Below are 27,235 nucleotides of genomic sequence, written 5' to 3'. Positions count from 1 at the left end.
TTGTTTGGATTTGTTTGAAAATCGTTCGCTATTGGTCGAGAGATGACCAATCCTCGCCTGTTATTGGCTGTTCAAACACATGGGTACATTTTAAACTTGGTACCATTTGCAACAGTGCTGATGAACGGAAGCGTATAGTTTTGTCGTTGAGTTGTATAGTCATAGATAACAACCGTGTGCTAATAATCAACAATAGCTAACTCCTATCGCGAAGCAACAAGTCGGACAGAATGCAACTCGAATTACGTACCGTTTATTGGTAAATAAAAAGTCTGGAATGGCAACGCTACTTCAAGGGACCTTGATGGACTTCAGTCCAATAAGGAATGGCGACCCAGAGAAGGAAAATGATGTTCCTGTTCTAAGCCTGGTCCTGTTTTCCAAGGCTCCTTTTGTATCCTTTGGTACAACGAAGGTCGGCACCTCAAAGTCTGCTGTTCTCCGCATTGAAAATCCAACAGAGGATGCAGAAGTCGAGGTCACTGTTGACAAGATCCCATCGAGCAAAGGCTTCACTGTGAACCAAAACGCATTCACAATTCAGGTATGTTTTTTCATTTCCAGTTCTAATTTTATTGTAAAATCATCTTGCCATAATTTTCTAACTTTGAACTCATTGTTGTGCGATCCTACCCTTCTTTACAAGGTATGAGAGGTGGTGGGAGTGTGTTTTTTTATTGCAGTTGTAGTCCGCATTATTGCAGAACTGCACTTTTAATAAATTGAGAAGTTATTTTATCAGCATGTGAGGGGCAACACAAACATGATGCAGTGCAGTCATACTCAACTGCAACTACAATATTAAACACTCAAATCAAATGACATTTGTTAATTTCAGGATTGTTGCAACTTTAAAAATCATTTCCAAACCTTCATTTTTTTCTGCTGGCGCAACCTTGCTTGAAATGTATCTGAAAAGAACAGCTCTTGCATAAAATCGACAATTTACACTAATAATGATGTTACATTTTTGAACAAAGTTACGAGTTATCCCAGATTTAATATGCAAAACCCTCTTATTGGTGTCTGGTGTATTGGTTTGAAAATGGCATGGTGTTTCTTATGCTTCTGCCACCATATACTGTAGATGTTGCATGATGATATTTTTTTTTAAAATATAAGCCAGTCCCGTTTCACACCACTTCCCACATGCTGCAACCACATTAAAAAACAGTAAATTGCAGTAAAACCGTATCTGGTCTTGTAACAAAATTGGGAAATATTAACGTTTGTAAAATAAGCATTTATGACCATGCTGACCGATTTGTGAGGTCATTGTAATAGGAACTGAAATGAAACTGAATAATTGAAATATTTGTTTGTAGCCCCTGAGCTCATTTAGCATGACAATAACCTGGACTCCAAACGAAGAAGGTGGAATCAGAGAACTGATCATCTTCAATGCCAACAACGTCCTCAAGCACCAGGCAGTTTTGCTTGGGAGAGCAGAAGCATCACAAAAGAAAAAGGTAATAGATTTTTCTTCTGTTAATACACACTTTGCACAGTAGAGCAGGGGTAATGTTACACAGATGTCAATAAAACCTCTAAACCCGTCCCGCTAGCTTGACATTTACATTCTACTCAGATTTCAGATCAACATTTGCAATAAAAGTGAGTTAAAAGTGTATAATTTGGAGTTTAGATTTAGCTCCAGAACCCTCTCTTTAATTCCTATTGTTCACTAGAGATGGAAGGTAAACCCACAAACCAGGATTAAGCCTTAAATATGTCACACACTCATTCAAAACATTTTTGAGTGAGAATATATTCTTCAGGACATTCCACATGGCTCTACTGGCTATGACCAATATTGGTGTAATGGTTGTGATCAACTTTCCATCTTCTTTCAAATTTGCGATTGCTTGTTTTTCATCCATAGACAGCTCTCTGGTTTTCATGTTGTTTTCACCTCTAAATGCAGTCTACACAGACAAAACCTATCATACCCAATCTAAAACTGAGCGTACACATTCAGTGCTATTTATTGATTGAATAAGCAATGCAATCGAACACACCTGAGCAACAAAACACACCTGTCAGTCACATGTTCCAATACTTTCGCTCGCATGTAAAATGGCTTGGCTTCAAACAAAAGGTGCTATCTTCTACAGTAAGTTATGTATCGATCCAGATGTAAATACCTGTTAATATCTTTTGATGTCAAATTCAAATGTTTTCGGTCAGCAGCAAAAATAAAGAAATTGACTTCACTCTATAAATACTTTTGGAGGGCACTGTATAGTGTCACATTTGCATTTCACAACAACTATGGTGCCTTCAAAGACCGCCGAACAAAGTGCAAAATTTAGAACGCAGCAACATAAAGACATAAAAATGCAAAAGATTGGTGGTGGGGGTTAGCAATGGTACTTGTATGCTGTACATATTGCATATAATATTATACAGTATATTTATAATTGTTACCGACTTAGGGTGAATCAGATGTGTTTTATGCGAGAAAAACGGTCTATTTTCAGAGAGAGGTCTTTTTTTTTTTAAACTAAACTGCTTTAGCCACAACCATGTGAATATTGATCATTAATTTTCCAATATTATTAGGTTTATTGTGATTTTACTAAATGTTTGTTCTTGTTTCAGTCCACTTTGGAAATGCTTCTTACGGTACCGTACTGTTACTTATTCTTGTTTTTCAGAAGAGCTTATGGGATACAATCAAAAAGAAAAGGGCAGTCGGAAAAGCATCTCCTTACAGGGGAAAGAGGATGGAGCCACCAACAAAGATGGCTGCCAATAAAATCGTACAAGTGTCCCAAAAGCAACAGCATAAACGGGATAAACTCCGCAGTCCACTTTCTTCACTTAATGAGGGAAAACCTGTCAAAGAGAAGTTTAAACACCAGCACAGACGCCTTGAGGATCACCATCAGAAGTCAGAGCAGTCTTTAAATCCTACCCAAAAGCAATGGTCTCTGGCAGACCAGGAGAACGTACGCCATGTTCAAAGACACTCTTCTCATGCATTGGCCACAAAGACGACAGACATGTGTCAGAACAAAGCGCTTTCCAAAATCCTGAATACAACTTTGTCCCCTATTGGGACACCAGAGAAGCTCAAAGAGATCATGCCTCACATTCAGTCAGTGGCAAGTCCTGTGAGCAGAGGCCCAGCACTCTCTATGACTGATGCACTTGCACTCATTGGCTCAGATCTCAGTTCAAATAACAGCAGTCCTCAAGACACCAGTTCTAGTTATGGCTTTTCCGATTCCTTGGAGTCGAAAAGTGATGAACATGAATGTGGGCCGAACAAAAATGTCTTCAATGCACAACCTGACAGCCCAGAACTGTCAGAGTCCACAGAGCCCAGACTGACTTTCAGCAAAAAGGTTGTACCCGAGACAGAAAAGGCTGTAGAAATACCTAAAGGGCGGGCTTTTAATTGTGAAACGGTGATTAAAAAAAAGGCACCAATGAGTGAGAGGAAAATAAAGAAGTCAAGGCGGTGTCTGTTGGAGAAAACGCTGGAGATGGCAGAAAGCAGCAGTCAGGCTGAGTCTGGACCAAGTACCCCACAGCTACCTGTAATAGAACCAGACACAAGGACAGAGGGATCTGAGGAAGCTGGACTCCGATGTGTCAACACAAGAGCTGTCCAAGAATTAAATGCTGCCAGCCCGACTCAAAGGCTTGATGGCTCACCATCATCCATTCCTATACCGACCAGCTCGCCTAAACACACAGCTCATCGGGGCTTCACCATCACGTCCCCACCCCTCAAGGTTCCTAATATGACCTCCACGATCACCTCTCCGTCACCCTTGGGCCAATTTTCCCCTATTCACTGCAGCAACAAACCCAACAATCACCTTCCTGAATCATCTCCAGCAGCTGTTCCCCCTGAGCTCATCTCAGCCAATCATTTGGACTCATTTCCCATTCATTTGGCAAAGAAGAGCAGAAAGAGGAAGAGTGAAGAGTATTTGAAAAGTGTCCTGAAGATCGACGATGGTGGGAAAACTGAGCCCGTCAAAAGGACCAGGACGGTGGCTTGGAAAAACGAGCCCACCAAATCGACACACGAGAGGAGTACGTCACAGAGGCAGCGGGCCAAATCAACAGGTAGTTGGTGATATCGCACATGGGACCAAGTATTGAGGAATATACACCTTGCACTGGATGAACACATAGTAGACATCATATACGTAGATCATAAGAGAACCAATGCATACAAATAAATCACCCACTTATTCAAACTCATGGCAGTGTTTGCTTAACGCTAGTCTTTATGCTATTTTCATAAAAACTGATTTTACATTTGCCTTCCTCTGAATGAAGTTTGGGGTGCTTATAATTTTTATATTCTGAGGGCATTGAGTCGATCATAACTGGACTGTTCAGGTTGTCTTGGAAGACGTTTCAGTTCTCTTCCGACCAGAATTCATCACGACTAGGTAGGACAGCTCCAGTCTGAGGAGCTGATGAGGATGATAATAATAGATGAGATTTTATACAGCGCTTTTCAAAGCACTCAAATTGCTTCACAATGAAGGGAAACCATTATTCATTCACTCCGCAGTCACACACTGGTGGTGGTAAGCTACATCTGTACCCACAGCTGCCCTGGGGTAGTCTGACAGAAAAGTGACTGCCAATTCACGCTTACGGCCTCTCCGACCACCACCACCAAACATTCATTCACGTTCATACCTCGGTGTGGGCAGCACTGGAGGCAAGGTGGGTGAAGTGTCTTGCCTAGGAACACAACAACAGTGACTGGGTGGAGGGAGTGAGGATCGAACCGCCAACCTTCTGGTTTCTGAACGACCTGCTCTACCTCCTGAGAATGGTTTCACTCTTTTGTGGGGCAAAACGGCAGTCCTTCCACTACACGATACAGTGGAGTGAGACCTTTGCCAGCCAATCACAGTCATTTTGGTGGAATCAACCTCGTTAGTATTCCATTCAGTTGTAACAATGGTCATGGACGCACCTGAAATGCACCATCAATGACCACTGCAACCTGAGGAGTCCAGTTTCAGTACATTAACCACGATGAATGAGAATATTCAGAGACATTCTTTTTTATGTGGTCTTTTTTTTTTAACTATACCTGTTGCCTACCTATACTAGTTTAACTCTGTGTCGTGGTAAAAAAAATGCTTGCTTTTCGTGAAGGAAGTACGGCATTAATGTTCTTGATGTTCATTTGTGCTTATTCTGTAATGTGATGGAAATATTGATTTATCTAGGTTCTGGATACTCAATGAAGACACCATCTCTAAAGACCACAAAGTCATCAGCCCCTAGTCCGACGAAGCCAACAAGCACCAAACTTCCCTCGCAAGGTATAAAAATCAGGTTTTGCGTCATTTCATGTGAGACGTCTCACATCATTTCTTGCTACGCGCTGATGGTTAGGATAAGTTACATTACTGAAAAAGCACTGCTTTGCGTGATTGCTCATGAGCGGTAAAATCCCTATATCGTGGTGTTCAAAGGCGCCACATCTCTGAAGTCATCCCGAGCGCAGAGTGTGAGGTGTGTAAAGCCTGCAAGGGTTGCTGCTGTAGCACAGTCCATGCTGACCTTCATCAAACCAGCTCAGACAGGTATTTGGCAAGGACCTTTTTTTTTTCTTTCCATCAATACATCTATATCTACCTACCAAGCAAACATCTGTCCCCCGAATACACTGACTTGACACATTTCTCACCAGAAATTAATGTTTTGTGATGTTTCCTCAAGCCATACCCAGGCATCCACTTCCTTTTGCTGCCAAGAACATGTTCTATGACGAGAGATGGATTGAGAAGCAAGAAAGGGGTTTCACCTGGTGGCTCAACTATGTCTTGACTCCAGATGATTTTAAAGTCAACACTGAAATTACCAAAGGTGGCTTCTGTTAACACTTTGAGGAAGCTATAGATCCTTAACAATACGAGAACTTGATTTTTTTTTCTTGTAATATTGATTTGAAATGTGTGTGTGTGTGTGTTAGTGAGTGCTGCATCCCTTGCCATGGGCTGCAGTGACAAGTTCAGTGTTGCCAAAGCTCCCACCAAAGAGGAGATGTCTTTCAGCACTTATACAGCTCGTCGAAAGTTAAACCGCCTTCGCCGATCTGCCTGCCAGCTCTTCACCTCTGAGAGCATGGCCAAGGCCATCAAGAGGTTGGAGATTGAGGTGGAGGCAAAGAGACTACTCATCCGCAAAGACCGCCATCTTTGGAAGGATATAGGTGCAACTTCTTTCTTCTCATACAAAGTGATGCTTAAAAATAATGTTGTTTTTTTTAAATTCATTGTTCAGGTGAACGTCAGAAAGTCCTCAATTGGCTTCTTGCCTACAATCCGTTATGGTTACGGATTGGCCTTGAGGTACCTTTCAGCAACACTGTTTTTCTCTCCTTTTTATATATTTTTCCGATGATATTGTGTGATGCCACGGTTTCCGTGGACTCTGAAAACAATTCCACTCCCTGCGCAGACTATCTTTGGGGAGCTCATCTCGCTGGAGAGCAACAGTGATACAATGGGTATGGCTATGTTTATACTCCAACGACTTCTATGGAACCCAGACATCGCAGCGGAATTTAGACACCCCAAAGTCCCTCATCTCTACAAAGACGGTAATATAGCTTGGAAGCTGTTATTGTCCCTTGTCTGAATTTTACTGTGTTTCTATTGGTGTTTAGGCTGTAATGCCCTCAAATTTGGTTTAATTTTTTTTTTTTACTTGTGTATGTAGCTTATTGTATGCACTGTGTTCTATAAAAGCTAATAGATAAAGGGATGAAGTATTAGTTTAGTCGTTTAGTTTAATTAATGATTCTAAATATCTCCAGGCTTGGTCCAGGAGATGGATACAATAGTGTCTACTTTGTACATGGGTGTGCAAACCTCCATCCATCCATTTCTATGCCGCTTATCCTCAGCCGACATGCTAACCACTCAGCCACCGTGCGGCCGCGTGAAAACTTTTCCCACAAAATGAAGAATGCAGTGAAGCTTTGATACATTAAATATTAATGTACGCCAATGCTAAGTCAGGGTTTTTCCAACTTTTTTCACTGAGGGCCACATACTGAAAAATGATGCACGGGGGCCACTTTAATGTTTTGTAAACAACACACACATTTTAGCATTTTTTTTCCTCGCAACTTTCTTCATAAATGATCATAGTAAATAACTTTAAATAAGGAAGTTTTTCTAACACAATTTGTAAAAAATTACAACTTTATTTACTTGCGTTTTTCTCATGTTACGACTTTTAAAAAAATATTTATTTTTTTTCCTTTCATATTTCAACTCTTCAGCTAAAATGACATTTTTCCTCATAATGTTATGAGTTTTTTCTCATAAAATTGTAATTTTATATTTTTATCTCATTAAAATATTTTGACTTGCATTACAGCTGTTTTTTTTTTCCATTTCTGCTGTTTTTTTTCCAGCTATTTCAATTTTCTTCTTGTAATCATGACATTTTTATTTTATTCTCATAAAATTATACCTTTTTCTGAAACCTAGTTTTTGAAAAATTTCAACTTTATTTGTTTTGTTTGTCATAATATGACTTTAAAATAATCTTTTTTTGTTCAATATTGCAACTTCATGCTACCAAAATAAGATTTAGTTTTCCTTCATAACCACCTTATTTTTGTTGGATTACTTTGTTTTTTCTTGAAAAATTACTGCAAATTTTAAAAAATTTTGCTGTTTTTTGAAAAAAATTTTTTTAGAATATATCACTTGCCAATATCAAATAATAATGAATACATTTTTAGTTTTTTGAATATTCAGAGTGACCCTATTGAGGACAAGCTGTATAGAAAATGGATGGATGGAATATGCAGAGGGCCAATAAAAAAACGATCTGCAGCACTTTGGACAGCCCTGAGTTATTACAAATCTAACTCCAACTCTTAAACAACTATCCAGTACTTTCACTGCACAAATACCACATATTTTGCTTTGGGAAACAGACACTGAAATGTCTTCCCTGTTCAGGCCACGAGGAGGCGCTGTCTCGCTTCACGCTGAAGAAGCTGCTCTTGCTGGTGTGTTTCTTGGACAAGGCCAAAGAGTCTCGCCTGATCGAGCATGACCCATGTCTGTTCTGCATGGATGCAGAGTTCAAGGTAGGCCGAGGACTCTACTTGTCTTCTTGATGCCAGTAGAAGTTGGTTATAGTCGTAAAAAATAATGATCTTTGAAGCCACTTCTGCAGTCTGCAAGGTTGGACATTAAAAGTTGTTCTTACAGTACGCACAAGTATGCAAGACATTTTTGTGGGTGATAATGGTATGGATTATTTGTTTGAGACATGCATAACAAGTTATACTAAGTAATAGCATGTGGTTAAATAGACTCTAAACTGGAACACACCGTTATAGATCATTATATTGGATGGGGTTGTAATGTGAGCAAGACTTTTATAAATAAAAGTACTGTACTGGTGCCAGGTATTCTAAACATAAAAGCCCGCTAGACACATTTGTGTTACTGGAAACAAATGCAACAAAACATACGTGTACAAAATGTGTGTTGTGGTTGACTAACAATCCCTGGCTCACTGTGTTTTTTGCTTTTAGTGAGTTAGCGAGCTGAGCTCTGCCCTCATCGATGCTCCAACACAAAAGCTTCTTTAGTGAAAAGCTTTTTGTGCCAAAATTAAGTTTTCAAGAAATGCATTGTGATTGAGCATGCGACCATGTAAAATAAAATTTCAACTCTGGGCCTGGAGAAATCAAATAAAATAGAATTAAATATGCTATACGTAGACAGACTATAAATATACATATCAAACAACGACAGTTGCAAATGAACTTCAATATCCAGAATGAACAACAATATCCAGTATAAGCTAGCTGGGTTAGCTTAGTATGCGGTGTATGCTAATGCGGCTGTGTGTGTGCCACTCAGGTTGTATGAGTTGTGCTTTAGTGCTCGTTAACCCTTAGATGCATAAGTGGGTCAAAAATGACCCGGTGAGGTTGTTTTCTTGAAATATCTTCGGACTGAAAATTTTTTATCATTTCATATTCCAGGTATTCCTCAAAAAACATGTTTTTTATATAATGTCATTCACAATTTTAACTTACTTTTTATACATTTTAAGAAATTTCAGTTTTTGTATTACTACCCCAAGCTTCCATAAGTGGGTCAAAAATGACCCGTGTGCATTTTCTATGGAATCCAATGGGAACCACTGATTCTAATCAACTTTGGCTGTCAGCAATAAATTAACTGTGGACCACGCAGACTATATCAGAAGTGTCACCCCTCAGGAAGATTATTTTACACAGTAAGAGCTGATACTGGTAGGTGCAAATTTCTACAGTACATGCCAAGTACGGCCTAAAGATCTTCTGGGTTTGTGATGCACGCATCCCCTATGCAATAGATGGTATAGTTTACACGGGGAGACAACCAGGGGAAGAAGTTCAGAAGAATCTGGGAGAAAACATTGTCCAGCAGTTGTGTAGTAGATTTAGAAACATAGGTCGCAACATCACCACGGATAACTTTTTCACCGGTGTGCCACTCGCGCAGCATCTCCTGGAGAAGGATCTCACTATTGTGGGGACTACGTCAGAATAAGCCAGACATCCCTCCTCTGATGAAGCCTTCCAAGTCCAGGGAGGTTTACAGCACAGAGTTTGGATTCAACGACAGCCTTACCATGGTCAGCTATGTCAGAAAGAAAGGAAAAGCTGTTGTGCTCCTGAGCACTATGCACCACGACAAAGCAGTGGATGAATGGATGAACATAGCAGAAAGAAAAAAACAGAAGTGATCACATTTTACAACGAGACAAAAAGAGGTGTAGACACCATTGACCAGATGGTTGGCAACTACACGTGCAAGCGCTAAACACAGAAGTGGCCCATGGTGCTGTGGTACAACATAATTGACATCGGCACCCTGAATGCCTACACCTTTTTCATGGCTCCGCACCCAGATTTCAAGAGTGGCATCACCAATGCACGACGGCTGTTCCTCAAAGAGCTGTCAAAGGAGCTTTCCACACCACACATGAGGAGTCAACTGGAAAGCTGCCCCCAACTGCAAACCCCGATTATTGAAGCAATGGAAAGGTGCGGGGTGACAAAAGCCACAACCCAGACACAGGAAAGAAATACACAGGCCCAACCAAAGAGAAAAAGGTGTCAGATCTGCCCAAGTAACAAAGATCGCAAAGTCAACAATAGGTGTGGGAAATGCAATGTACCTGTGTGCAATGATCACTGCCAGAAACAGGTAGTTTGTCAGAATTGCATACAGTGATGAGACAAGAAGGCAAAGCAGGGAAAAGAGAGAGGAACTGTCAATCAATGGCTGGACAGTTCTACACATACATACACACAGACAGACAGACACACGTGCACGTGCACACACACACACACATACACACAATGGATGCTCACATTTTTCTATTGCTGTTCTGGGTAATTTTCTTTTTCAAAAATGTTAAAAAGTGAAAAATAAAGATATTTCAAACATGAAATCATTCTTGTATGGTCCTAAATATAATACTAAATATTATACAAGTAATTATTCTTAACCAAAATGACAAAAATTTCATAAAAACGCATTGATTGTATTATGGGTCAATTTTGACCCACTTATGGAAGAGTGTAGGGTCCAGTCACTCGTGCATCTAAGGGTTAATGTAACAGGGTTTTAGGATGGTCGCTGACTTTGCGCAGGTTGCGTGTGAAATAAGGACAACAGCCATGGCTGCAAGAGGCACTCTGATAGCTATCTCACTTAGCAACAGTCAACACACATCAAACTTCCGGCCTTCAAAATAAATGTCCTGTCTGCTTGATTATTACATTTTGGTGAGCGTTTAGCTGGGCGCTATAGCCAGTTTTTGCATTCCTTCTTTTTTGTATTTTCGGGCACACATTTGTGTGGACTTCTGCTCCTTGCGAGTCTCGCTGTTTTTCACTGAATTAAAAGAATTTATTCATTGTACGTGCACAATGTCCTTGAATCCTGGGGTGGCGCTACATGCTCACAACAAATGAGTATCTCATGGTCGATGATACAAGTAACATGGCGCTGGCTGTTTGTCAGTCATGCGTCAATAATTCTGTATGTATATGGCAAACCGTAATGTTTGCCCCAAGTGCTCCATGCAATAGCTGGGGCGCCCCTGTGTATCTTGTATTATTTCCTCCAGACGCCCACTGTTTTTTTGTTTTTTGCACTTTTAACAGACAAGCAAAGACCTGCTGCTCGCTTTCTCAAGAGACTTTCTAAGCGGGGAGGGTATCCTCCCCCGCCATCTTGGCTACCTGGGGCTACCAGTCTCCCACGTTCAAGCTCCCCTCGACGAGTTCAACTTTGCTGTCAGGAATTTGGCAGTTGATTTAAAATGCGGAGTTCGACTTGTGTAAGTAACTTAATTTATCTGTAGCGCTTTGTCCGACTTTAAGCATGATCATTGACTTTTTTTTTTTTTCTCTCTCTCTTTTTTTATTACTATTATTTTTTTAATCCTGTAGGAGAGTCATGGAGCTTCTCATAAAGCAGTGGGGGTTGTCGGCAAAGCTTCGACTGCCAGCCATCAGCCGCCTGCAAAAAGTCCACAATGTAGATATCTCCCTACAAGTCCTCAAAAGCCAAGGCGTTGACCTGAAGGATGAACACGGTAACTATGGTTGCTTGATTGCAGAGTTTAACTGAAAGCCAAAACATCATGTCACGAGTGAGATTGAGTGAGTGTTTTCTCAGTTAAAGCCTTTCCTTTTGGATCAAATTTACTAGTGCAGTCGTCCCTCCACAACAGGCACCAAAGTCCTGAATAAAAACACGGGCTACTGTTGCGGCTGTAATCCACGGCAAGATGAAACTCAACTCTGAACCCGCGACGGCACTTCCTGTCCGCCATTCTCTCTGGTCTCCTAGGGAACACATTTATAGCAACACACGAACACAAGTCTTATTTATGGCTTATTTACTCCTATGTCTACTGTAACCCCGCCTCTCGCCCAAAGTTAGCTGGGATAGGCTCCAGTGTACCCTCGCGACCCTAGTGAACACAAGCGGCATAGAAAATGAACGAATGAATGAATTAATGCCTACTATATTGGGTAATACGAGTGTAAATGTGGCCATGGGGGTGTTAGTTCATGTATAGACGTCTCTAATAATGTTAAACGCAGTTAGGTCATAAATAGGTTTTCTATGCTCTAACTACAAGTATGAAACGATTCCATTTAGAAATAAGGAATCATACTTGGCAGAAACTTGGTTGGGTCTGGAACCAATAAACGAGGGCTTACTGCATGTAATCTGTACTGCATGTTACCACCTACAATGATAGACATGTTAAATTATTATCCTTTTTAGAATAGTATATTATGTGAGAGATGCTAGTCGACTCTGTCTACTGTCGAGATAGCGACATACCATACCTCTTTCCTTGTCCGCATGCTTGTTGTGTGGGGGTCTGACATTTGGTGTGCAATGTGTAGAACATGGTGCATCCACCAGAGTAAAGATAGAATTTATCTTCCAGAGATTGAAACGAGTACAGATAAAAAAAAAAATAAACAAATACATTTAGTTGCCATATTTTCAGGTCACATGATCGAATCCAGAGACATTGTGGATGGACATCGAGAGAGGACATTGAGCCTCCTGTGGAAAATAATTTTTTCATATCAGGTATCTGACATTTTCAGTTTAGTCAGACACAAGTTGAACGATTCGCAGTATTCTCAGAAATCATACAGTGTGTGTATATATGTAATGGATAGGTGGAGGTGATATTGGATGTGGATCAGTTGAGGGAGGAAATTGGCTTCCTGAGGAGAACCCTGAGGATTAAACGGAGGTTGGCGTCACTGAGGGCTGATCGGGGCCTTGACTGTGCGCCAAAGACCAAGATGCCGTGCGAACACGGCAGTACTAAGGTGGCCCTGCTGATGGAGTGGACCCGTGCTGTGTGTGATTTCTACAATCTGAAGGTGAGTTTGCAAAGTCTTGTTTTCAGCTGACTTTTAAGACAAAATACTTACAGTTGCATTCAGAGATTGACATACTGTACACTCATCTTGACTTGAATGCCATTTTAATTTTGGCCCTCAATGATTCATTTAAACCTTTCTTTTTCACTCTCGCTCACATTTACCTTTATAATAATGGCATGTCGTTACAATTTTGGCCAGAAGACATCCGTTGCTGTGCGCGACAGGCATACTTCGGCTTGCACGTAACGTTCTTCCGTTAACAGTCTCATCCACGGTGCGAACCAAAAAAATAAACAGCACAACACGTAACAGGTACAGTGGAGCCTTGGTTAGCATCACTAATTCGTTCCAGAATGTTCAGACTTTAACCGAAACGGATGTTAACTGACTAAAATATTCCCATAAGAAATAATGTAAATCCAGTTAATCCATTCCGGAAAGCTAAAATGTGATCAGAAAACACATTTATATGGTTTTACAATGTTACAATGTTTTTTATGCAAATAATAATAAAAGAAATATAAATGATTAGCACGGTGGCCGAGTGGTTAGCATGTTGACCACACAGTCAGGGGATTGGGAAGATCTACGTTTGAATCTTCATTGGGCATCTCTGTGTGGAGTTTGCATGTTCTCCCCGTACGTGCGTGGGTCCCACATTCCAAAAACATGCATGTTACGTTAATTGGCGACTCTTAATCGTCCATATGAATGAATGTGAGTTTGAATGTTTGTTTGTCTATATGTGCCCTGTTGCCCGAAGTCAGCTGGGATAGGCTCCAGCATGCCCGTGACCCTATAGAAAATAAATGGTTGGACATAAATGATAAATGAAGATTTTAAGGTGTAATGTTGTATAATCATTTAAACCTGGAAAAATGGCTCAAATCAATCATTAAAAGCCCCAACTACGACATTCATGGCCATCATGAATTGATGTAAACTTCTGACGGCAACTGTCCAACTTGTGCGTTTACATTAAGTTCATCAAGCGACTGTTTCAAATGTTGCAGATAGTGTTAGATAATGGCTTGCAGTTGATAGTGGCTCGTTAGAATCAACATAGAGCAGCCATGAAACCTCTTAATTATGCTGCACAGGAAATAACTTGTTAATAATGCATTGCATTGTGTAAATAAAATAAACACACCCACACATTGTGTAAGCAAAGGTAAATTAATATGAAGACATTGTTTTTAATCATTAATATCACATTGTTTATCTTCTTGGTCAGACAGTATTTACCAAGTAATAAGATTTGGTGTTTCCCGCAGGACTAATTTTCATAATTGGCCGTGATGCATAAGTAGTGTTGCCGACTTTTGCTAAATGTGGCGACATTCCAAACCCTCTTGGGCGACGTATTTTCACAAAAGCGACCAGCGAAAAAATGTAGCTCCTTTTGATACTTGGGGACGATAAGCACACACGACATCTGCAGTTTGTGTTCTTAGTGACAGTTTGTTTTCTTACTGAGCAAGCAGCGGGTGCGCGGCACCCCCAAAGCAGTCACAAGCCACCTGTGTCAGCTCCTGCTGCACACTGAGAACATAGTGGAGATCCATGAATCATGCATGCTTGAGGCGCGATGTCACCGGAGTGGATCTCACCCTGTTTTGGGACTGAGTCACTTGCCTGTCAGTTTGTTAAGCAAGTAGTCCTAACGGCAAGATAAAAACTGGAGGCGAGCCTTTCTAGACTTTGAGAGGCGCTAGCAGAAACAAAATATCAAATATTTTTATTTTGATGAAGTGATGGCCAATTTTAAATGAACAAACTAAGTATCAAGCTTATTTGTAGTCCTAAACGTAATGAAGTCGTTTACTCCCTTTTTGTGTCTTTTCCTCAAGGTTCTGCTTTTTTTCCTTCAGTAATGATTACAACATCATATGCAAAATATTAGGTATGTCATCAAGTGAGCGACTTCTAGGACAGCCAATAGATACTTTTAATACTGAGGCGTTGGCAACAGTCTGGGCTTTTAGCCTATTGTCTCACATATTCGACTGTCAGTCAGAGGGGATGTAATGTATGGTTGCAGGATTGGGCCCGGGCGTGTGCATGGCCAGACTAAGCAGGATGACCACCGTTTACATGTCTTAGGTGTATTAACAAGCAGCATTACAATGCCATCTACTGTGCAGTGTTGTAATGACAAGCTCTCCTGTCTTTGTTTAGGTGGAGAACTTCACTGTGACATTCTCAGATGGCCGTGTCCTCTGCTACCTCATCCACCACTACCACCCCAGTCTCGTCTCAGAAGATTGTGTGCATAACAACACCACGCAGACTGTGGAATGCTCGCCGCGGGGTCGCATGGAGCTCGACTGCTCAGCCGTAGACTCGGACGACTCTTTTGACTACTCTTTGGCAGGGCGAAACGGTGTGTGTCAATTTACTAAGTTAGTAAAGTCATTTACGGAAGTTGATATACTGATCCGGTCCAGTTAGTCCTTTTGAATGTTTTTTTAACAGGCTCATAAGGTAGATGTTTTATATGTAATTTTTATTTTATGTTTTGCCCCTCCCTGAACAGGACTTCAGTCTCCCTCTGTGGCGTTTAAAGAGCTACTGGAAAATGAGAAAAGCAATTTCAGACTTGTTAATACAGCAGTGGCTTTCCTGGGTGGAGTACCCGCCATGATCAATCCAGCCGACATGTCCAACACCATCCCCAATGAGAAGGTAGGATCAATGCTGCATTTTTATCCAATCTAGTCAACTTGCATGTGTTGATAGATGGCCATCTTCACTATTTTAGATGACAACATATCCACATGTCTAGCTTGTGATTCAATGTCACCCTAACACAGGGGTGTCCAAAGTATGGGCCGGGGGCCATTTGCAGCTCGTGGCTGATTTTTATTTTTTATTTTTTTTATGCGCCCTTGGCACATTTTAAAAATACAATTTAAAGAGGAAAACCAACAAGAAAAATAGAATAAGTGGTGTAGACTAAAGTCATTAATATAAAAAAATTGTAACATTATGACAATTTTACAAGCTTAATGTCGTAATACTACCGTATAAGCAAAAAAATCAAAATGTTTGCAATAATTTTCGCAATATTAGTAACAAAGCAAAGAACACTTTTTTGCGAGAGTACAATTTGCGAGAATAAAATCAAAATATTATGGGGATAAAGTCAACAGTTTTATGAAAAAAAGACAAGTAAGTAGACAGTTGAAATATTTTGTAAAATTTAAAAACAGCAAAAATGGAAAAATGAGCAGTGGACAAAAGTAATACCATGGTTCCTACACAAGTATGGAATTTGATTTTAGAAATTTCCAGGTATGGAAAAGTATGGAAAATGGGAAAACGTGTGGCAAAATATTAATGTTTCCGAGGCTGTCACCACTGTTCTGTTTTTTAAAAGATAAAATGATGAAGAACTTAAAAAAACAAACAAAAAAAGGGAAATGGATTGATCCGGTTTTTCTAAGGCGTTTGCTAGGTATTTGCGTGAGAACATACAGTGGGGGACACATCACGGAAAACATTTGGGAACGTTGACAAGTTGAATGGCCATCCCTCTTCTCACATAGTCCTCCAACCCTGTACGTACACATACAGAACAATGAAACCAAATGATTAATTCCATCATTTATTTTAGGGCTACACTATAATTATCGGACCAATAATTACTCGGCCGATATGAAGAATTATGACGTGATTCCGATAAATATGATAACATTAAAAAGTAGCTTTGATAACTGCTTTGAAAAAATGCTCCAATAAGCATTTGAAAAATGCAAAAAAAAAAAAAGTTTGCCAGAGACGGCCCAAGGGTCTGTGATTTCATCATGGAAATGATGCCGCTGGACGACCGCCCTTACTATCGTTGAAGATACCGGCTTTTGTTGGCTCGTAAACCCCTTGGATGTTTGTACTTCTGAGCTGCCGTACCTTTCTTTGTTTAATAGTTGTGATGATATTTGGTCAGGACAAATTTACAGTTACAGTTTGAGTCATTCTTACCTTCAGATGTGCAGCTAAATCTACAGTAAATGAAAAAAATAATCTAAAGTGTTATCTGTTATTGGCATCGGTCTAGAGAAGCAGGAAGTTATTGGTACTAGTTTGATACTAGGGCTGCAGCTAATGATTATTTTTTTTAGTAGATTAATCTGAAGCTTCTTGTTTTGATTAATCATGTACTCGGTTAGGCCCTAGATGGACCATCAACATGAACCAAACACAAACAGTTAGTGGTTTGGTCCGAAACTTATCATAAAAGATGCAAAATGGCAAAGGTGTGTGTGTGATTATCTTGTTTTGCCTAAAACACAAAGATAATACGTCTGCTTAAATGGACGACGAAGGAAATTTTAAAAATATTCACATTTGAGAGGCTGAAATCAGCAAACATTTACCTTTTTAAATCAAACAATTATTCAAATGTATATTAGTAGAATAATCATTAATTGTAGCTAAATGATAAACTTCTATTAGACACTGGAAAAAATTTGGGAAAAGTATGTCAAATCGGTAGGAACCCTGTAATACCTGTAACACAAAGCTGACATGCAGGCTGTAAATATAACTTATTACCCTATCTACATGGGTTGATTTACAAAATATATAAAATATGAAAGTGGCTCCCGTATCCTTTGATTTGACCATATACGGCCCTTGCTTGGAAAAGTTTACACACCCATACCCTAGTAAATGGGAAATAAACTTCAAACAAAAATGCAATATGTTTAAAAGGTGATGTAAAGATGAGAAAAAAGTAGCAAATGAACTTTTTGATTATATTTCTCCCGCAGGTTGTCATGTCTTACCTGTCTTTCCTGTGTGCTCGTCTCCTGGACCTGCGTAATGAAACCAGAGCAGCTCGCGTCATACAAGGTGCCTGGAGGAAGTACAGATTAAAGAGAGACCTACAGCTGTACAAGGTGTGTCACAATGTGGCGAACGTGGGATCTGTCTCTGTTTTAAACGATGTGATAAATGCCTTGTGTAGAAGGAGATGGTAATAAATGGTGCTTCTTGTTGGAACACAGGAGAGAAATATGGCTGCTTTGAAAATCCAGGTCGTTGTGAGGCATTTTCTACAGCGGCGTCGGGCCAAGAAGCAATGTGCAGCTTCCATAATCATCCAATCAGTCTGGAGGGGCTATGTTACTCGCAAAACACTGAGGACAAAAAAAGAGACAGAACTCCGGAATATACAGCATCAAGCAGCAACTGTCATCCAGGTAAGTGGTTTATATAATGATGCATTTGGATGGTTGACATTTAAAATAGCCTTTTTGCACTCATGCATGATTAAAAGCTCAAATGCATCTCAGCCTCGAAGGAAATGTGCAAATTAAAAATGTGCTGTTTAAGAGTATTTCATGCGTTTGTCATTAGCTGTTAGTGAAATTGAAGGACACATGTTGCTTCTGTGCGTAATTGCTACAGTGAAATCCTCTTATGTCGCCAACCCACTTTAAAGTCCCGGTCCACCGTGCTCACTATACCATTATATAACTATTGCAGCTAATTCTGGCATATTTACTGTGACGCTTTTGGTTATATGTTGATCAATATGCACTGTCCTAATAAAATAAATACATAAACAAACAAACATGCATACAAAATTACAGCATTAGGACTTTTAGATGAGAGTTTCAAAAGTCCTTTATCACCCATTCTACTTAAGTCACAAGTGATGGTTACTTTCAGTTTCGCTTTTTCACTCCGAGGGGAGTCGATATAAGCAGATTCCAGTGTATTTTATTCAGGGATTGGTATACAATATCTTGTAGCTGATCTCACCACTGGTTGGAGCTCTGGCATTGAGTCATACCCTCGTTTGCTCTTTTGGAATTATTCTTTGAATATTTGTTTGTTGTTTACACAGGCACAGTGGAGAATGTTTTCCACTATGAGGTATTACCAGAAGCTCCGATACTACACGGTTGTGGTCCAAGCACAGTGGCGAATGAAGAAGGCAATCTCAGCTTTTGGAAGAATCTACTGGGCGACAACTGTCATAAAGAGATATTTAAGAGCTTCGATTCTTGCAAGAAAAATGAGGGAGCGTTATCTTTTGCACAAATCTGCAGTAATAAAAATACAGAGAGGCTACAGACGATGGAAAATCCTGAAAACTAGAAGGGAAACTTATGCAGCCAAAGTCATACAAACCACCTTTAAGAAATGGTACACAGAGAAAATGGCCAAAAGAGTGTCTGCTGCTGTTAAGATTCAGTCCTGGTATAGAATGAAGAGGTGTTTGTTTCAGTACAGAAAGTTCCAAAGCAGCATCTTGCTCATTCAAGCCCACTACAGAGGTCATGTACAAAGGCAGCACTTTCAGAGGCACAAGCATCGGCACGACTCGGCCATTGTCATCCAGAGTGCCTTCAGAGGGTACACTGTCAGGAAACATGTGATGAAAATGAAGTATGCCTCAGTCCTGATCCAGCGGTGGTACAGGGCGTCTATGCAAAGAAACACACAAAGGCAAATGTTTGTCAAGCTGTGTTGGGCCGCCAGAACCATACAGGCAGCATACCGAGAGAAACGCACTCAAAACTTGATGAAAAAACAGCACAAGGCAGCAACTTTGATCCAGGCTACATTCAGGAAATTTGCTGCCCAAAGGAACTACCATGCCCTGAGAAAGGCAGCAGTTGTGCTACAGCAAAAGTATAGAGCCACAGTTTTGGCTCGCAAGACAAAGGAGGAGTATGGTATCATCAAGATTGCTGTAATCACCATACAAGCAACCTGGAGAGGCCGAGCTGACAGGAAGAGGATAGAAAAATACCACCAGTGTGCAACGCTTATCCGGGCCTACTATTGTCGCCATAAAGCACAAGTGGAGTACAAGTCAAAAAAGGTAGCAGCTGTTGTCATCCAGCGCCATTATAGGAATAATGTGGCTGCAAAGGAAACAAGAAAAGCATTCCTCCAGAAGAGAGCAGCCTGTGTTATACTACAAGCTGGCTTTCGAGGCATGAAAGTTAGGACAGATCTGAAGGAAAAGCACAAGGCCGCGACTGTCATTCAGTCTGCAGTTAGAATGTTTTTAGCAAGGAAACGATACATTCTCCTTCAAAGCGCAGCCATTATAATCCAGAGCCATTATAGAGCGCTACTTGAGGGCAGGGAACAGCAACATGTGTACAGGAAGCAAAAGAAAGCTGCCTTAAAAATCCAAGCAGTTTACAGAGCATGGAGAGCCCGAGAAGAAATTAAGAAGAGGCACAATGCTGCCAGAGTAATCCAGGCTAAATTCAGAATGTACAGAGCACGTATGGCTTATCTTGCAACTAAGTGCGCTGCAGTCATTATTCAAGAACGTTTCAGGGCCAAAATCCTCATGAATCAACAGTTGAAAAAATACAGAGTTATGAAATCTGCTGCTGTTGTCATCCAGGCATCTTATCGCGGACACCGGACGAGGATGGATATTGTGGAAATGCACAGTGCTGCCGTGGTCATTCAGAGACAGTTTCTCACCTTCCATGAAAGGAATAAATTTGTTTCAATTAGGAGAGCAGCTATGGTGTTCCAGCAGCGATACAGGGCATTGACCCTGATGAGAGAGGTCCAAACTGATTATCTGTCAAAGCGCAGGGCAGCCACTTGTCTGCAGGCAGCCTTCAGAGGATACAAGGTCCGAAAACAATTGATCATAAAACACAAAGCTGCTTTAACAATTCAGTCAAACTTCAGGAAATATCAACAAAATCACTTCTACAGGAGGCTTCAGTGGGCTGCCAGTGTTGTGCAAGAACGTTACAGAGCAAACAAAAAAATGAGAAATGAAAGATGGGCTCTCCGTACGAAGAGAAATGCTGCCATTGTCTTACAAGCTGCCTTCCGGGGACTGAAATCCAGACAGATCATCAAACAAAAGCACCAGGCAGCCACCACTATCCAGAGAGCTTTCAGAGCCTACAGCGAACACAAGAAGTATCTTGCCTTAAAATCTTCGGTGCTTGCCGTACAGCGCAGATATCGGGCCACGATTGCAGCCAAAGCACAAATGCAACATTACCGAAACATGCACAAGGCTGCACTTGTCATTCAGGCATCATACAAAAGATGGCGAGTCAGGAAGGATATTGCTCTTTGGCACCAGGCAGCCACTGTGATCCAATCTATTTTCAGGCAGCACAGAGAGGAAGTTAAATTCCAGGCCATGCGTCTGTCAGCAGTCTTCATCCAGAGATACTACCGAGCGCATGTCCTTCAGAAAAGAGAAAGGGCATACTTCCTCAAAATCAGATCTTCCGCTATTGTCCTGCAAGCAGCATTCAGAGGTCATTCTGTGAGAAGAGGAATTGCCAAGATGCACAGATCTGCTACTGTCCTTCAAGCAAACTTCAAGAGGCATAAGCAGCAAGCGACTTTCAGGAAGCAGCGCTGGGCTGCCTGTATCTTACAACAGAGATTCAGAGCTCTTAGACAGAGGAATTGTGAGGTAAAGAAATATGATGAAGTCAGGAAAGCTGTCATCTGTCTGCAAGCTGCCTTCCGGGGAATGAAATCACGACACTCGGTCAGACAAATGCACTTGGCAGCCACCACTATCCAGAGAGCTTTCAGAGCCCACTGTGAACACAACAAGTATATTTCCTTAAAAACATCTGTGCTCACCATACAGCGCCGATATCGTGCCACTATCGCTGCCAAAGCACAATTACAACATTACCAAAACATGCAAACTGCTGTTGTAATTATTCAGGCAGCCTACAGAGGGACGCAAGTCAGGAAGTGTGTTGCTCGTTGGCATCAGGCTGCCACTCTGATCCAGTCTGTTTTCAGACGACACAAGGAAGAAGTCAAATTCCAGGCCATGCGTGTCTCTGCCATCATCATCCAGAGATACTACCGAGCTTACGTCCTTCAGAAACAAGACAGTAGATACTACTACAAAATTAGATCATCAGCCATTGTTCTTCAGGCAGCATTCAGAGGTCATTCTGTGAGAAGAGGAATTGCCAAGATGCACAGAGCTGCTACTGTCCTTCAAGCAAACTTCAAGAGGCATAAGCAGCAAACGACTTTCAGGAGGCAACGCTGGGCTGCTTGTGTTTTACAGCAGAGGTTTCGAGCTCTAAGACAGAGAAACATTGAGGTACAACATTATCAAGAAGTCAAGAAAGCTGTGATGACGCTTCAAGCTGCCTTCCGGGGAAAAAAATCAAGACAATCCATCAGACAAATGCGTCTGGCTGCCACCACTATCCAGACAGCTTTCAGAGCCCACTGTGAACACAAGAAGTATCTTGCCTTAAAAGCGTCTGTGGTCATCATACAGCGGCGATATCGGGCCACTGTAGCAGCCAAAAAACAAATGCAACATTACCAAAACACGCAAAAGGCTGCACTTGTCATTCAGGCATCATACAAAAGATGGCGGGTCAGGAAGGATATTGCTCTTTGGCATCAGGCAGCCACTGTGATCCAATCTATTTTCAGGCAGCACAGAGAGGAAGTTAAATTCCAGGCCATGCGTCTGTCAGCAGTCTTCATCCAGAGATACTACCGAGCGCATGTCCTTCAGAAACAAGAAAGGGCATACTTCCTCAAAATCAGATCTTCAGCCATTGTCGTGCAAGCAGCATTCAGAGGTCATTCTGCGAGAAAAAGAATTGCCAAGATGCAGAGAGCCGCGACTGTCCTTCAAGCAAACTTCAAGAGGCATAAGCAGCAAAAGACTTTCAGGAAGCAACAGTGGGCTGCTTGTGTCTTACAGCAGAGGTTTAGAGCTCGTAGACAGAGAAACATTGAGGTACAACATTATCAAGAAGTCAAGAAAGCTGTGATGACGCTTCAAGCTGCCTTCCGGGGAACAAAATCAAGACAATCCATCAGACAAATGCATTTGGCTGCCACCACTATCCAGACAGCTTTCAGAGGCCATCGTGAGTTGGATAAATATCTGAAAATAAAATCCTCAGTACTAACAATTCAGCGCCAGTTTCGAACTGCTGTAGCAGCTAAAGCTCAAAGGAAGCGATTCTTAGACGCACGCTGTGCAGCCATTGTCCTTCAGGCAGCATACAGGGGCCAGCAAGCTCGGAAGTGGCTTGCTCATTTGCACCGGGCTGCAACTGTAATCCAGTCAGCATATAGGAAGCACGTTGAGGTTGTCAAATTCCAGGCAATGCGTGCATCTGCTGTGGTCATCCAGAGATGTTACCGGGCCTTTATTCTTCAAAGGCAAGAAAGAAACAAGTTCCTGAAAATCCTGCAATCCACCATTATTATTCAGGCTGCTTATAAAGGCTACTGTGTCAGGAAGCACATAAGTCGACAAAGTCAAGCTGCCACTTTGATCCAGTCGCACTGGAGGTGCTTAATCCAAAGGCGCATCTTCCGGAAGAAAAGAGAGGCTGCTTTGAAGTTGCAACAGAAGGTCCGAGCAGTCCAGGTTGGCAAGGTGGACAGGAACAAGTTTGTCCGACTAAGGCAGGCCGCAATCACACTTCAGACCCAATATAGAGCCTGGACTGCACGAAAGCGGGTAAGATTGTCAAGAGGAAAGCATTAAAAGATTCAAGTGGTTATGCAAAAGGTAATTGTGTTTCTACTGTATAATCAAGAAACGTGAGGTCGCCAACGCACAGAGGAGACTTCGTTTCACTGGGGCAGTCTACCACCACCTCAGTGCCATCAAAATCCAAAGAGCTTTAAGAGCACGCTGGGCCCTGGAGTCTGCTACGAGACAGATACATTCTGTCCTCGCCGTACAAGTACAGCAGCAATTTTTACTCTCATACACTGAAGAAAAGTGTGAAGAACATTTATTTAACCCCTTGTTTCTTCTTCACCTTAGCGTTTGGTCCGAGTGAGACAGCAAAGAAAACGCTTCCTCGAGGACCGAAGGAAGGTGGTCACAGCCCAGAGAGCAGTCAGGCGTTGGTTAGCTCGTCGACACAGTGCTGCGTCTGTCATCCAGGAGGCTACCCGCAGGTTCCTCCTCCTCAGGCGCCAGAAGAGAATCGAACACGGCATTGTCAAAGCTCAGGTATCATTCTTAGTTTGGGATTTTACGTTGGGTCATGTCCAAGCTCTGGAAGAAAAGTGGAGCAAAAACAGTTTACAGAAAATACTTAGTGACTTGGTAACGCTTGGTTACACAAGTTGTGTTGTGTTGTACTGTACCTGGGCACCTTTCTCTCCCCTGTGCAGGCTCACTGTCACACTGCTCAACCTTCATTTCCCATCATTTCATGATACAACACTACATTAGAGTACATTTCTTGATGTATTTTTAGTCATTATGTCCACAAACCACAATGTAATTACCTATTACACCATAAAAGTGTAAACCTCTACTGTGGGGGATTATGGGTAATCAAGTCTTCAGTGTTTTAAGTGTTTTTTTGTTCTGTTCGACCTTAGGCTCTGTGGAGAGGACACTGCTCCCGCCGACTGAATGACAATGTCAAAGTAATAAAGTTGAGACATAAATTGCGTAAAGTCTCAGCTAGTGCCCGAGAGGAGGACAAATTGTCCAACAAAACATCCTCTGCCCTGGACTGTATCCTTCAATACAAACGCTTCTCCTACATCCTTGAGGCACTGAAAAATCTAGGTAAGGTTATATTTTGCAAATGAGTGCCGTGTCTACTTATATAGTATTATAGCGAAACAATGGGATGTACTCTTGTGTCTGTGTGTAAATGTACAGAGGCCACGACCAGGCTGTCCCCTGTGTGCTGTGAGCAGCTGGTAGACAGTGGAGCCACTAGTGTCATCTTCAAGCTCATCCGCTGCTGCAACAGGAGTGTGTCCTGCATGGACGTCATCACCTACTCCATCCAGATCCTCCTCAACCTCTCCAAGGTATCTAGTCCACAGAGCAGCTCGGTTTTAAGTGTTGAAGTCAACTGGTTGACTTGCCTGACTTCTGCGTAAGCTGTGTGACTTCAGCTCCCATTCGGTAACGATGTGAAAGTTAGTTGCTGTGTCTCATCAATTTGCACACCTCCGTACATACACTTAGTCTTTTCAGCGCGTGAGTGCATTTACACTGAGATGTACAGCAATCAGTAGCCAGATGTTTCACTCAAAACTGTCAAAATGTTGAGATGACGCTCAAAAGTCACCATCTTGGCTGCGGAACAGAAGGGCGGGGCAGAACAAAATAATGGCGACAACCCATAGCAGTACAAATAGTGAATAAGAATGTAAGTCATGTGTTTTATTTAAAAAATAATAATGATGGCCTCAAAATAACAGCAGTTTTAAAAAAAATTTTTTTTTATGTTTTTCCTTTTCCATTAAAGTTAAGTATTTTTCATTTAAATAAGTGAACCATGCATAAATGAGTTTATTTATTGTGCAAAAACTTATCTAATCAGTTTTTCAGGCCTACCTCTGATGTCTTTACTCACACGCCACTGTTTGTGTCCCTTTTTTTAATTTTTTTTTTTTAAATGTAGTTTGACTTTTAAAATGTGTTAAACAGTGGCTTAGTCGATTTTAGGTTAGAGTTAAAATTTTCTGGGCTTTGTATAACACAACAATTATATGGCTTTATACCTCCCTTTTTTTCTTTTTTTTTTTAAGAAATAAGGAACCCTAGTGTGAGTTTTTTTAAACTGTGCGTATATCCTTTTGAATACACAGGTATGCATTTGTTGTAAATTACAGTGGAACCTACTCAAGTAAAAATGCCAACGCAACCCACACGTAAACACACAAACATAGAGTTCATTCTTGCATACTCGCTGAACTGACGTCTGCTGAGGGAAAAGATCCAAGCTTTGCAGGTTTTGTTCCACTTCACACTTTGCTTGCATTCGACTTTAGACGTTCCTCTGTGCTTCATGTGAAATAATGGAATCATGCAGTGAAAAGTCTAATAGCGAAGCTTGTTGTGGCTATATACTGTACAGTAGATGTTGAGCCTCTATGATACCCCTGATATCAGTGTGGTTTTTCAATGCCTTCTTTCCTCCCGCCACCCTTTTTATGTCTCCATTAGTATCACAAAACCATTGAGGCAGTGTATTTGGTCGAAAACTCAGTGGACACACTGGTGGGCCTGCTGCAGCAGTACAGAGAGAAAGCAGGAGATAAAGTGGCAGGCAAAGGTGGCAGCATCTTCACCAAGGCCTGCTTCCTATTGGCTCTGCTCCTGCAAGACAAACACCATGCTGAGGTTTGGTCTCTACTATTAATTGTTTTAATTATTGCATTTGAGCTACATCAACGAAAAATCGTTCTTTTTCAGGAGGTTACGAAACTTCCAAAGGTCTTGGACAGGCTAACGAGCATTTATCGCCTCACTGTTCGCAAGAATAAGATGGATGCTGAAAGAAGTGTCATGAAGCAGAAGATTAACGGAAGCTTCTACATCCAGCAGACACCACGTAAATCCCGCCCTGTGCCAAAGTATGTATTTGTAAAGAGTATGGAAAGTTTAATGTACGATGTACAGTAAGTCTGCAGGTGACTGACTGCTTGTTTTCTCAGGTTTGCGCCAGACTGGGTTCTCAGGAAGGACAAACTTAAAGACATTGTGGATCCCCTGATGGCCATTCAGATGGTGGCTAACATGCTCTCCATTGTGTTGTAAATAGCTTTTAAATCTTCATGTTTACAAAACATCTTATGTTTTTCCATTATGTACAACTTCAGTTTCTTTTTTCCTTTACTTTTAGTGTATATATTAAATTGTTTTTTTTATCACAAACATGGATTTGTTTGCTTTTCATTTTTTGTTTAAAACATGTATTTATTTTTAGAGGCTGCGTTAAAAAGAAACAAAAGCGTCCTTACCTTACACCTCTTCATACGAAGAGGTATGGTCAAATGTGAGCTGCCAGTGCTCAGATGTTGGTTTCACCACGTCCCAAAAGTGTGCAAAACTTGACCTTTACCACCCAAAATTGTCACCAGTAGAAGGATGTAAGTAGTAATCATTTTACATGTACTGATATGAAGAAGGCTGTTGCTCAATTGTACGAAAATGGCGAGTTCCAAGTTCGCTGCTAAAAGAAAAGTGGCCCATGGACAAATGTAATCGAGGACCCTAGATATAGACTTACATGTTAGCATTGGGAGTTTTCCTTGTGTTCGTTCCTCTTTTCCTTCTGGTTTTTGGACAGCACTTGCGTGGTAGTTGTGGCTATCTCATCAATGTAACGTTACTGACGCCTAGTGGCCACCGTAGATATATCACAATGCTTTTGAATGGGTCTTCTGAATGCTTTATATTTGTATTTTAAGTCATTTAGCAATTTTTATGCTTGGAAATGTGTAATTTAGTGAAGAAAAATAAAAAATTGCTTAAATATGCAGATTTTTGACTAATAATAGGCCATA

The 27,235-nt window shown here is 41.2% G+C and overlaps 1 protein-coding gene across 1 annotated transcript; it reads left to right on the top strand.

The window, feature by feature from the left end:
• The first annotated feature begins 125 nt into the window (after positions 1-125).
• Positions 126-27,235, top strand: aspm (assembly factor for spindle microtubules). The gene is made up of 26 exons (XM_054789359.1): positions 126-544; positions 1,326-1,469; positions 2,658-4,083; positions 5,214-5,309; positions 5,463-5,573; positions 5,710-5,856; positions 5,963-6,202; positions 6,274-6,341; positions 6,451-6,592; positions 7,971-8,101; positions 11,189-11,364; positions 11,477-11,622; positions 12,556-12,641; positions 12,734-12,943; positions 15,125-15,329; positions 15,483-15,631; positions 17,719-17,847; positions 17,956-18,150; positions 18,801-23,423; positions 23,503-23,652; positions 23,736-23,927; positions 24,305-24,497; positions 24,594-24,748; positions 25,893-26,069; positions 26,142-26,302; positions 26,384-27,235. Exons 1-26 carry the CDS (start codon positions 278-280, stop codon positions 26,484-26,486), a joined length of 9,822 nt encoding a protein of 3,273 aa, XP_054645334.1. The 5' UTR covers positions 126-277; the 3' UTR covers positions 26,487-27,235.

This window comes from Dunckerocampus dactyliophorus, chromosome 10, assembly GCF_027744805.1.
Source record: "Dunckerocampus dactyliophorus isolate RoL2022-P2 chromosome 10, RoL_Ddac_1.1, whole genome shotgun sequence".
NCBI lineage: Eukaryota > Metazoa > Chordata > Actinopteri > Syngnathiformes > Syngnathidae > Dunckerocampus > Dunckerocampus dactyliophorus.
Note: the sequence above shows the minus strand (reverse complement) of the source record. Positions and strands in the feature narration are given on the sequence as shown.